The sequence below is a fragment of the Xyrauchen texanus genome, chromosome 7 (assembly GCF_025860055.1).
Source record: "Xyrauchen texanus isolate HMW12.3.18 chromosome 7, RBS_HiC_50CHRs, whole genome shotgun sequence".
NCBI lineage: Eukaryota > Metazoa > Chordata > Actinopteri > Cypriniformes > Catostomidae > Xyrauchen > Xyrauchen texanus.
Genome location: NC_068282.1, coordinates 51,168,694 through 51,180,269, shown reverse-complemented (window position 1 = coordinate 51,180,269; position 11,576 = coordinate 51,168,694). Strand labels below are relative to the sequence as shown.

The 11,576-nt window shown below is 43.6% G+C and overlaps 1 protein-coding gene across 1 annotated transcript in view; it reads left to right on the top strand.

Moving 5' to 3' along the window:
* The first annotated feature begins 599 nt into the window (after positions 1-599).
* Positions 600-11,576, top strand: part of LOC127646139 (meiosis regulator and mRNA stability factor 1) — a 14,097-nt gene continuing 3,120 nt past the window's right edge. The window contains exons 1-18 of the mRNA XM_052129590.1: positions 600-637; positions 1,358-1,957; positions 2,333-2,474; positions 4,131-4,345; positions 4,476-4,593; positions 4,824-4,996; positions 5,190-5,612; positions 5,951-6,051; positions 6,318-6,431; positions 6,532-6,718; positions 6,820-6,998; positions 7,115-7,195; positions 7,364-7,597; positions 9,989-10,108; positions 10,253-10,434; positions 10,591-10,811; positions 11,303-11,445; positions 11,547-11,571. Coding sequence (XP_051985550.1) covers positions 1,367-1,957; positions 2,333-2,474; positions 4,131-4,345; positions 4,476-4,593; positions 4,824-4,996; positions 5,190-5,612; positions 5,951-6,051; positions 6,318-6,431; positions 6,532-6,718; positions 6,820-6,998; positions 7,115-7,195; positions 7,364-7,597; positions 9,989-10,108; positions 10,253-10,434; positions 10,591-10,811; positions 11,303-11,445; positions 11,547-11,571 — 3,249 coding nt within the window. The 5' untranslated portion in view covers positions 600-637; positions 1,358-1,366. The remainder of the gene's footprint in view (positions 638-1,357; positions 1,958-2,332; positions 2,475-4,130; positions 4,346-4,475; positions 4,594-4,823; positions 4,997-5,189; positions 5,613-5,950; positions 6,052-6,317; positions 6,432-6,531; positions 6,719-6,819; positions 6,999-7,114; positions 7,196-7,363; positions 7,598-9,988; positions 10,109-10,252; positions 10,435-10,590; positions 10,812-11,302; positions 11,446-11,546; positions 11,572-11,576) is intronic.

The window sequence follows — 11,576 nt, the reverse complement described above, 5'->3', positions numbered from 1 at the left end:
TGAAGGTGCCACGTTCATCTGCACAAATAATAGCATGAAAGAATAAACATCATGTGACCATGCAGCCATCATACCCCTCAAGGAGACGCATTCGGTCTCCTAAACCTACTTCAGTTACATCAGTTCTGTCTGGAGGAATGGGACAAAATTCCAGCAACTTATTGTGAGAAGCTTGTGGTAGGATCCCCAAAAATGTGACCTAAGTTAAACATTATAAAGGCAATGCTACCAAATACTAACAAAAGTGTATGTAAACTTCTGACTAACTGGGAATGTGATGAAAGAAATAAAAGCTGAAATAATTTCACATTCTTAAAATATAGTGATCCTAACTGACCTAAGACAGGGAATGTTTTCTACGATTAAACATCAGATATTGTGAACTACGGAGTTTAAATGTATTTGGCTAAGACGAATGTAAACTTCTGACTTTAAATCTATCCATCCGTCCATCACGTCAAAGAGAAAAGGTCTATTTTAGATATTTAATTTATACGTTTATTGAATGTCGTAAATTATTTCCTTTTGTGTGTGAACGACGTTCATTTTACGACACCTGCATCAGTTGTTTTACGACCCTGAACAGAAGGCTGGTTTCCACGGAGACGACTGGAGGCACCGCGACTGGAGCGAGACGGTGAGCTACAATAGAAATAAAATATCTAATTAAATGAATTTAAGATTGAGTTTAGTTCATCATAAACTATGTATTATTTGTCTTTTAATGTTTTCGCGTAGCAGAAAACAAGCGCCTGAGAGAGAATGAGCTCTTATTGTTGATAATCGCAAACAAAACAAGCGAATGAAAAGCTAATAAGAGTTTAAAAGAATTATGTTTATCAGAGTCTCCTGTGACTCATTAACTTTAATTTGACTGATTGACGGCCGCATGTGTTACATGAGTTTGCGGATATTTTCAGTCGGTTGTTGGAAGGTTTGAGGTGTTTTTATCTGAGGTGTGTTGTCAGACAGGTAAGATATTCAGTAGGTGTTGCGATGTCACTGTAAACTCTCTGACAGGTGAGATTCATGCTGGTGTGTGTGTTTGGGTGTTGTAACACTAAAGAGATCTTTGAAGCGCGTCTTCAGCAGTGTTTATAGTGTTTTTAATGGGTGATACTGATATCAAGAGAACAGTGAGTCCGATATAATCACTGAATTTTATCCTCTTATTTTACACACTATTTACTCAAAATGATCTGTCAATTATCATCTTGTCTTTATCATCACAGATGTTTTTATGAAAACCATTGTTCTATTAGTTTAGTATCACACTGATGCTTGAGATGAGTTTATTCACATCCATTATTCAGTTGTGAGTTCTGCAATGATCACCTTCACTGGTCTGTTTCTCCAGAGCGTTTTCATGGAGGTCCGTAAGCCGGTTCTGGAGCTGAAGGATGTTCCTCCCCCTCCCCTTCACAGCACTGCCACAAAACCCATCCCACTACAGCAATCCTGTCTCTGCCCTCTTTTGGAACCCCGCCCCACACAGCTGCAGACAGGCAACCTAAGCGTAAGCGTGTGTTCGTGCTGTGAAGCGTCCGTACACCTGCGGCAGACCTCCAGCGGGAGTGCTGATGTGGACACTGGTGGAGGGTTTCCTTTGTATCTCTCTCACTCGCCGACAGACACCCGCTCTGGCCCTCACCCCCCCTCTCTTGACCGGCGGGGCCCGGAAGTGCCATTGCAGACCCCCGGAAGCTTTGGGCCACTCTCTGCCTCTGCTACACGCTGCCACGCGGCCTGCTGCACGAGTCTGCGGCAGACACGCATCTGTCCGTCTGTGTCGGGTATCTGCCACTGTCGTGGAGACGCGCGAGTGCAGCAACACTCTTTTTCACGTGGTGACCCCCCCCCACCCACTCACCTCTGCTCTAACTCACTACACCTCAGTGTTGAACGCACCCCACTCTGTGTGACAGGCGCGCACTGTTTGCAGGACTGTTGGAGGAAGGTTGGTGGAACACTTGTCACACTTCTTTTAAAGGGTTCGTTCACCCAAAAATGAGAATTCTGTCATCGTTTACTCACCCTCATTTTGTTTGAAACCCTCATGACTTTACTATATTTGTGAAATACAATTTCATTGCATCCGTTTATACAATGTGAGTGTATGGTGAGTCATTCTGTGTGACATCACTATTTGTGTTCATATGGGTTTGAAATGAGGGTGAATAAATGATGACAATTTGATTTTGGGTGAACTGTGCCTTTAATTCTGGGAGTATATCCTTCAGTTAGAGGGAGAGAGAGAAGGAAAGGCCTGAATGTGGCAAAACATGCTTGATGGAATTAAATTAAGTCTGTCTTGAATCTCTGCTGCTTTCAGAGTTTGGGTGTCGACTCCGAGAATGTTTGGCCAAACATTCCTCCTCCCGTCCCTGTGCCGTTGTGCAACGGCTGTGGGGTGACTGGAACGCCCTCTGATGGTCTGCTGGGTGCCCACCTCAACAAACCCACCAAGAAATATGGTCATTACACACACCAAAAACACATTCTCACAGGTCATGTTTGATTTGTGCTGCTGTAGTTCTAAGGCGGCGTTTACGACAGACGTGTTCTTGCATTAAAAACAGGAACAGATTTGAACATGCGTGCTTTATTCATGAACACGCAACACAGTTGTCCATATGTAAATGTTTAATCCCGCCCCTGATTCATCTGATTGGTCTATATTTTTAAAAGAGGTCATGAAATGTTTTTTATTATGTTCCTCGAGGTTATCTTATGTTATCAAAGTTCTTGGCACAAAAACGGTCATATTTTAAAACATTTTTCCTCCTCCTGACCCTCTGTCAGAAACGCTCCGGCTGCTTCTCCTTTAAAACTTGAAAGTAAATGTCCACTGTTCTGATTAGATGGCATCAGAAAAATAGTATCCACACCGTGCATATTAGCATATTACTACACCATAATATATTTGATTTTACTCCGTCTTCGTATGTATTATAATTGTTTAACTCGCATATTCTTCATCTGTTTATGTATTGATTTGATAAGCAGCAGTGTAATAATGATACACGTGTCCTTATCAGAGGTTACTTGGCGATAAATGATGGCTTACTGTTTATTACAAACACACCTGATAAATGAAAGATTAGAAATAATTGGTTAATGGTGCCGTGAGCGATTTTTATCTGTACTACCACGGGACTGAGCCGTTGGATTAGCCACGCCCCCTCTTTTCAAAACCTCACCCTCCAAAGATGCCAAATGAGCTTTATTGAGACCGACATCATGCAGACACGGTTGTTTAAAACAACAACAGCAGCGAAACAGCGCCCTCAACTGACAACTGTTATGAACCACATGGCATGAAAATGGCATTAAGTCTCAATAATGTGCTACAAGACTACGAGAACGTGCAAATTGATCGACAGATCGAAAGCGTCAGAGACAGCGGACACATGTTTATAGTTTACAGACTCTAGAGCTGTCACAGAGACCGTGAGATATCTCACAACACTTATTTCAGTCATAACTTTCAGTGAGTAGAAACATTGAAAAGCCTGCAGCAAGTTGTGAGTAATTCACAAAAGAGTTTTCTGTAAAATGTGTTAAACCAATGATTGTGCATTATAGCGATCAGGCATGTTTTTAAAAATACCTTTGTGCAGTTTCTCCACATACATGTACACAAACACATCTGATACTCGCCATCCTCGCATCAGTAACCTGAGCTGTTCTCTTCCTAAGAGTACACCCATGATGATGCAAATGAGCAATGTCTCGTGACATCACTAACACACAGATTTCAGCAGGGTGGTAACTATAATTGCTCTTTTTAGACCGGAGAGGAAGTTTTGAGTTTTGAAACCTGCAATATGTTTTTAGAGCACCGTTACCACTTGTGTCTAAATATCAAGGAAAATGTGATTCTCCATTTCATAGCCCCTTTAAAACTGACATTAATGTTGAACTATTTTTAACTTGACGCAACCTCTTAAACATGTAATACGTTTCTGCTGTGCGACGCTGAAAAATCGATCTGCTGTTAATTGAATATTTCCATGAACCCACATTTAAAATCGGCTGCGGAGGAATGCAAGAATGTATCCTGTGTGACTCCATATCTTTACTGTTGTCTGGAGTGTTTACTGGTGCTCTATGCGTTTGCGTCTGCACAGTTTCTCCAGAGAGCGGCACACAGGAAGCGCTGCCACCTGTCGGGGTTTTCTGGGACATCGAGAACTGCGCGGTACCCAGCGGGCGCTCTGCGGCGACGGTGGTGCAGAGACTGAGAGAGCGATTCTTTCAGGGTCACCGTGAGGCTGAATTCATCTGTGTGTGTGACATCAACAAAGAGAATAAAGCTGTTATACAGGAACTCAACAACTGCCAGGTACACGCGAGCGCTACGAGTCGGCCTGCTATTGATTTCTATCCAGTTATTGCAATGTAAACTTCTTTGATTTATTCAATGGATTGGATTTATAAGCTGTTGATGACATTTATAACAGAATGTTTTTTAGGTGACAGTCGCCCACATCAACGCTACAGCCAAAAACGCAGCGGATGACAAACTGCGGCAGAGTCTGCGGCGATTCGCAGAGACCCACACCACCCCCGCCACAGTCATCGTTGTTTCATGTATGTTGTGTCCACAAATGACTAGCTCTGTCTGTTCTGAATGTAGTATGTTTAAAGGCCATACATCATGAGGAACCAAATTTCCCTTGATCTTATGAGGTTAGGTTATTGGTTGATCAGAGCCTCGTACACTCATGGTGAGGTAATGTGGACGAAGTCAGATACATACTGTAATTCCTAAACAACAGAAGAACTAATGATGTAAGAGTATCGTGATGTCCTGTTTGCAGCCGATGTAAACTTTGCCAGCGAGCTGAGCGACCTGAGGCATCGTCACGGTTTCCAGGTGATTCTGGTTCACAAGAGTCAGGCGTCATCTGCCCTCCTGCAGCACGCGCACCAGCGCGTCCCCTTCGAGGAGTTTGTGTCGGATCTCCCGCCTGGAATGATCATCAAATCACAGGTCAGCCCTTCACGCATCACTTCCTGTTGACTGCACATGTCCATGTTGTATGAATGTGTCAGTGTGGCTGTTTGACTGTTTATCAGCAGCTGACTACAAGTTATCACCCCGTCTCCGCATGCTGAGGGCAGTAAGTAGTTTTCAGCACAGTGTCACAGATATCCAGCGTGCTGTTTGTGTCTCTACTCCTCAGCCCAGTTTCAGTCTTCTGTTTGTGCATCGTCTCCCCACACACTGTGACACCAAAGCTGTCACTAACCGTCTGCAGCGCCTCTCCAATAACTGCGGAGGGAAAGTGTTGGGCGTGTCCGGTGGCTGTGCCGTGCTCCGCTTCTCCAGCATCAACGCGGCCGAGCGCGCCCGCAAACGCATGGACAACGAAGACGTCCTGGGTCACCGCATCATGGTGTCTTTCTCGCCCGATGGCCCAGAGGAGGAAGAGGAGCATCGGCGTCCCGCCGCCTCCTTTTTGCCGTTCCTCCCTGCGGAGAAGGCACGGTCATCCCGTCGCCTGCGGCGGGCGTCTCGGGCAAACTACGTCCCTGAGCGCCCATATAGCCCCAGGAGAGCGGGCCACGCCTCCTCGTGCAGCCCAGTGATGAAACTCCTCCCCCAGGTCAGATGTGACCCCGCCTCTGCCCGCCTCCTACCATCATCCTCCATTCGCATGCTTCGTACTGTCGTGCCATTCTCATGCTGCCCACTTTGACCCTGCTTGACCTTGCTTGTCCCTGCTCGTGACTGGCTGTCTCACTGCTGTTTGGACGCTTCATGTTCCGCCATCAAACCGCTGCTGAGGCTTGACCTCCTGTGTCTTCATCTGTCAGTCACATTCCCAACCCTCCTAACCCTAACCAAGTTCCTAACCCTGTTTCCTGTCTTCCGCTCTGTGCCGTGTGGGCGTGCTCGTCTGTGTGTTGTGATGTCATCAGTGTGTGTTTGTGTATTTTGCAGGCAGTGTGTGGTGCAGTTCGACCTGCGTCTGCGTCTCCTCAGAGTCACAGTCTTGTGTCTGCGGCCAGTAAACCCGTGGAGCTGCTGCAGCGCGGACGGAGGTACAAGACATCACGAGTAGAGCTGCGTCACTATACAGACTGTATTCATAAATATAAAGATAAGCAGTGTTGTGAATCATGGTTGACTGATATGGGCTTTGTAATCTGTGTGCCACTTCGGATCAAAAATATAAATGTATTGAGTTCAGTCAAAAGGATCATGTAAAGAGAATGATCACAAATCCAGCGGTAAAGGGTTTGAAATTATGACTCCATACTGAGAGAGAATGTGTGTGTGTGTTTGTTTGTTTTTTGCGTTGGGTCAGATGTGATTCTCCTGGGCAGCAGTTTGAAGTCAGCACTCCTTCAGCGTTCAATAAACTAAGTTTGCAGCGCAGTTTCAGTCCCATCATGCTCTCTCAGAGCTCGTGGTCATCACGGTGAGTGGCAGCTCAGCCAATCGCATGATTAATCAAGTGCTTCATTAAAATCTCTCTCTCCTTTGCTTGTCTCATTTTGATCTACCTTTGGTCTCCTCAGGAGCGCATCACCCTGCCTGTCGAATCGCTCGTCTCCGCTGAGTGTTGCATCTCACAGCAGCTGTGCCGAGGGCCCCCTGGAGCCGTTCTCTGATGGGGCCGATATTCAGGTCACTAATCTGGACTACAGGATGTCTCGTAAAGACTTGCAGCAGATACTGAGAGACACTTTCGCTAAACACGGCAGAGTAAGTCACATGTCACACGTCACACAAATGCTGAACGGCAGCTCATTAAATACATTTGTGTGTGTGTGTGTGTGTGTGTGTGTGTGTGTGTGTGCGCGCAGGTGAAGAGTGTAGATCTGAGTCCTCACACAGATTATCAGTTGAAGGCACGGGTGCACATGAGTTCATTGCAACAGGCCATCGGCGCCGTCAGTCTTCTGCATCGCTATAAAATCGGCAACAAGCGGATTCACGTGTCGCTCATCACTGGAGCCAATAACAAATCGCTCACCTGTCTCAGGTATCATCAGATGAATCCCATGATTCTCATAGCACACATATGGTTTCCACACTCCTCCAGCCTGTGACCTGGAAATTGGTCCTCAAGTCCTCTTTTGATGTTTGTTGGTGTTTCAGCTCCGAGATCATCAGTATTCTGCAGGATGCTCCAGCAAACTGTCTCCCACTCTTCAAATTCACAGAGACTTATGAGAGGAAGTGAGCGACACACACACACACTGCTCTAATTCACTGAAACCAATAAGAGAACGTGACCGTTTACACCTGGTGTTAAGATCCGATCACAAGTGTTCAGCACTAAATGCAGGTGGGAACAGGTCAGACACCCAAACCACACTCTGACTCACCGATGCGTCTCGTCTACAGGTTCAGTCATAAGCTGGTGGTGAGTGATTTGTACCGTCTGCCTGATCTGGTGTGTGTGCGTGAGCAGGGCGGCGGGCGGCTCGTGTGTCTGTTGTCCAGCTCTCAGGCTCGACAGAGTCCGTTAGGATCCGCACACTCTCACGACGGCTCCAACACCGCCAGTCCTGTTCTGTTTGAAGAGCTTGAGTACCATGAGCCCGTCTGCAGACGGCACTGGACCCAACAGGACTTCAGGTATGTGTGTGTGTGTGTGTGTGTGTGTGTGTGTGTGTGTGTGTGTGTGTGGAATAGGGGTATAAATAAATATTGTATTGACGCTCCCAATTATATATATCATATGTATTGTACGACACATGAATACTTAAGTGTGATTAAAACTAAACAATGCAACATTGAGAGCTGTGAAACGTCTCCTCCCTGGAGAAGCGGTGCTGAGCGATCACAGGAACGATGGAAATGGCAAGCAGATTGTAGCGTTACAGCTTGTCGAATTTCCCAAACAACAGTGTCATGGCCTGGTGCAACAGTATACCAAATATGTTGTTTTATTTACGCCGACATAATTTTGTGACATTGAGTGTGATCACATTCACAACAAGATGCTCAACTATCAATAAGCCGCTTATTTAAAAAAATTACGTATGCCGATCGGTTTAAATAATTCTGTTATGGTCATGTAACTTAAAGCCAGAGGTCAGGTTCCTCAAGGGTTTTTCTCCTTTAACTATTTTTATTTTGTTTTGCCACAATTGGGGCTGAAATGATTAATCGACATTATTGACAACATCGACAATAAAAAAATAGAAATAAAAAATTGTCGACAAAAAATGTCATTGTGGAATATTCGTGTGATTTGATTGAGCAACATGAGATGTTTTGAAACGCTAATGATGACGCGGGAGATCAGCACTTCAGCTCCCAGTCCAGACGCACTCCAAACTTTCCACACAGATTCAGCTGATGTAGATCTTCGCATATTATGACACAAACATGCAAATAAGTAAATACAGAAGCAGTGTCGTCGTGAAATAAAGCAGAGCTGTACCTGCTGTTCCACTTGAGCAAAACCTGCCTGTCAGAGCGTCTAAAAAGGAAACGGGAAATATCCTGTATTTAATGCATCCTTTATTAAAGTTCAAATAATAAGGAAGCGTTTACTACATGCTACATTTACTTTAGCAGCTATACTGCACAAGAAAAAACTGTTTTCGGAGAATTTAAAATATAAAATAAAATTAAATATTATATTTAAATATTTTAAAATATCGAAAAATTAAGGATTATGACAATTTTAAATGGAAAACAAGACAAAACACTTGATAACAAGAGGATTTTTGTGCGGTGAATTTCTTTAATGAATTAAATTGTAATAAAAGTATTTTCCCTTTAATTCACTGAATGTCATTAGAGGTATCTTTAAAAGATTATATTGTCCTCTTTATTATTAGTAAGCATGTTTAATACAACCTTTAAGTCACAAGCTGAATAATCGGTTAAGAGCTCATGATTAATCGCTCTAATAATCGTTATTGTCAGCTCCTGTCACAATCATGTTTAAGCTGTGATCAGTGGAGCTTTAGGACTTTGATTTCTATAAAGCTGCTTTGAAACGGTGTGCATTGTGAAACGTGCTTTTCAAATGAAAATGACTTGAGAAAAATGTGTTTGTCTACACTCAAGAAGAGTTTCTCATAATGTGCTGATAAATCCAGTGTTGTGAAGATACTTTATTATAGAGCTCAACTTTATGTTGCCAATGTCAGACACGATTGTGTCACTTTAAAATGGATTTGTCTAATCCTTGAATAAATTTGAGGGTTTTTTTTATCATATGGTGAAATCTGTGTGTTGTTAAATGACTAGTATAGATGTTTTATTCAGGGATGGGAACGACTCTCAGCTATAAGTTACCCAACTTGTTAGGTGAAATATTCTACATTTTCCTTATTAAAATAACTTGAAAGGGTTACTTTAATCTTAACCACTTAAAAATAACAAATCAACCGATTACACATCTTAAAACACTGACCTTTTTTTCTGCTCATGCGTTTGCATCCCTGATTATTGAGATTAGTTGTTTGCTTTTTTATATGTATTTTTCTGCCAGGTCCACTTATGTTAATCATTGTTTCTTGCTGCAATTGTTATTTAGTTTTTCATGACCATATTAACCCTCTCTGACCCTTTCATAGTTAGTGTTTTTGCCACTATAACTTTTGCTGCGGGTTTGCAGTCGGGCTCAATGTAGTCTTGAACGGCCTCATCCTTCAACAACAGCTGCGTTACATTGTGATAATAATGTGCTGAAACTCTTCAGATCACTCTGAATATCAAAATAAACACATTGTGATTCTTCAGAAGGATCTGGAGGTGACACGCACAAGATTTTACACACATTTCACTCTTCTATCATTAGTTCTGCTGTGCTGGAATGATTGTCTACGCTACTTCCTCTTCATTACTTGACATGACCAGATACAAGTTTCTGCCAGCATAAATCCTATGATTATAGAACGAGTCATTTTTGCAGTTTAATTGCTCTTTTTAGACTGGAGGGGACATTTTCTGAAGTTACTGTATGTTTTCATGATGATGGTGAGCTCATTTTCTCTCTCCTGGTTTCAGTGAATCGGATTTTGATCCGGATTCATACACGATCCCATTTGTTCTGGTGTCTCTGAAAGTTCTGGCTGCTCATGTGCACAGTTTACTGCAGAGTCATGAGGGAATGTTACCACTGCTCAGGTAAAACTCACTCACTCTCTCTCTCTCACACACACACACACACACACACACACACACACACACACACACACACACACACACACACACACACACATCTGCTGTCATTTCATCACTCTGATAATGTGTATGCTCTCTGTGACTCAGTTTCCCAGAATGCTATGCTGCAGAATTCAGTCCGTTGACCCTTGTGGAGGAGGGGGGGCAGGATGGGAGTGTCCCGCTTGAACATCTCATTACCTGCATCCCTGGAGTTACCATAGTAATGGCCCAGAATGGATTTAAAATCATCAAATGGATTCATAACAACCCCCCTCCACCCAACGCAGGTGTGTGTTTGAGAACAAACGTCTTGTGATGAGAGAAGCTGTTTATTTGTTTTTCTACAACCCGTCATGATGACGTCAGTTAAAGGCAGTAGTGGACAATGAGTGTCTATTGTAACAATAAATCTGAAAGTGATGTTTGTGTATTTGTGTGTTGAGATCCGTGGCTGCAACGCAGTAAAAGTCCTGTTGGAAACCCACAGCTGATCCAGTTCAGTCGAGAGATGGTGGATCTGATGAAGAACCAGCCGTCCTGTTTAATGCCCATCACAAAGTTTATTCCAGCGTATCACCACCATTTCGCCAAGCAGTGCCGCGTGTCGGACTACGGATACTCCAAACTCCTAGAGCTGCTGGAGGCTGTTCCTCATGTGCTGCAGGTCTGGACACCGTCACCTGTGTGATCGCAGAAGTGTCATATCACCTGCGTTTCATTAACAATCATGTTGATTATTAAATTGACAAACACAAGTGATTGTAACGATTCGTTTGACTGTTTGCCCTAAGCTTAATGGTTCCTCAGCCAGTTCAATACCCTTCGTGTGTGTGTGAGTGTGTTAGTGTGTGAGTGTGTGTGTGTGTATCACTTTGTGGGGACCAAATGTCCCCATAAGGATAGTAAAACCCGAAATGTTTGACCTTGTGGGGACATTTTGTCGGTCCCCATGAGGAAAACAGCTTATAAATCATACTAAATTATGTTTTTTGAAAATGTAAAAATGCAGAATGTTTTCTGTGAGGGTTAGGTTTAGGGGTAGGGTTAGGTTTAGGGGATAGAATATAAAGTTTGTACAGTATAAAAGTCATTATGTCTATGGAAAGTCCCCATAAAACATGGAAACACAACGTGTGTGTGTGTGTGTGTGTGTAGATCCTGGGTTTGGGCTCAAAGCGTTTGTTGACGTTGACTCATCGTGCTCAGGTGAAACGTTTCACTCAAGACCTGCTGAAGTTGCTGAAGTTTCAGGCCAGTAAACAGGTGGTGATCAGGGACTTCATGCAGGCGTATCACTGGTGAGATCATCACTTATCTCTGCTTCTGAAGCATGTGCAGGAACAACATCATCATCCTCGTGGTGTGTGTGTGTGTGTGTGTGTGTCTGTGTCTGTGTCAGGTGTTTCTCCAAGAACTGGCAGGTAGTGGA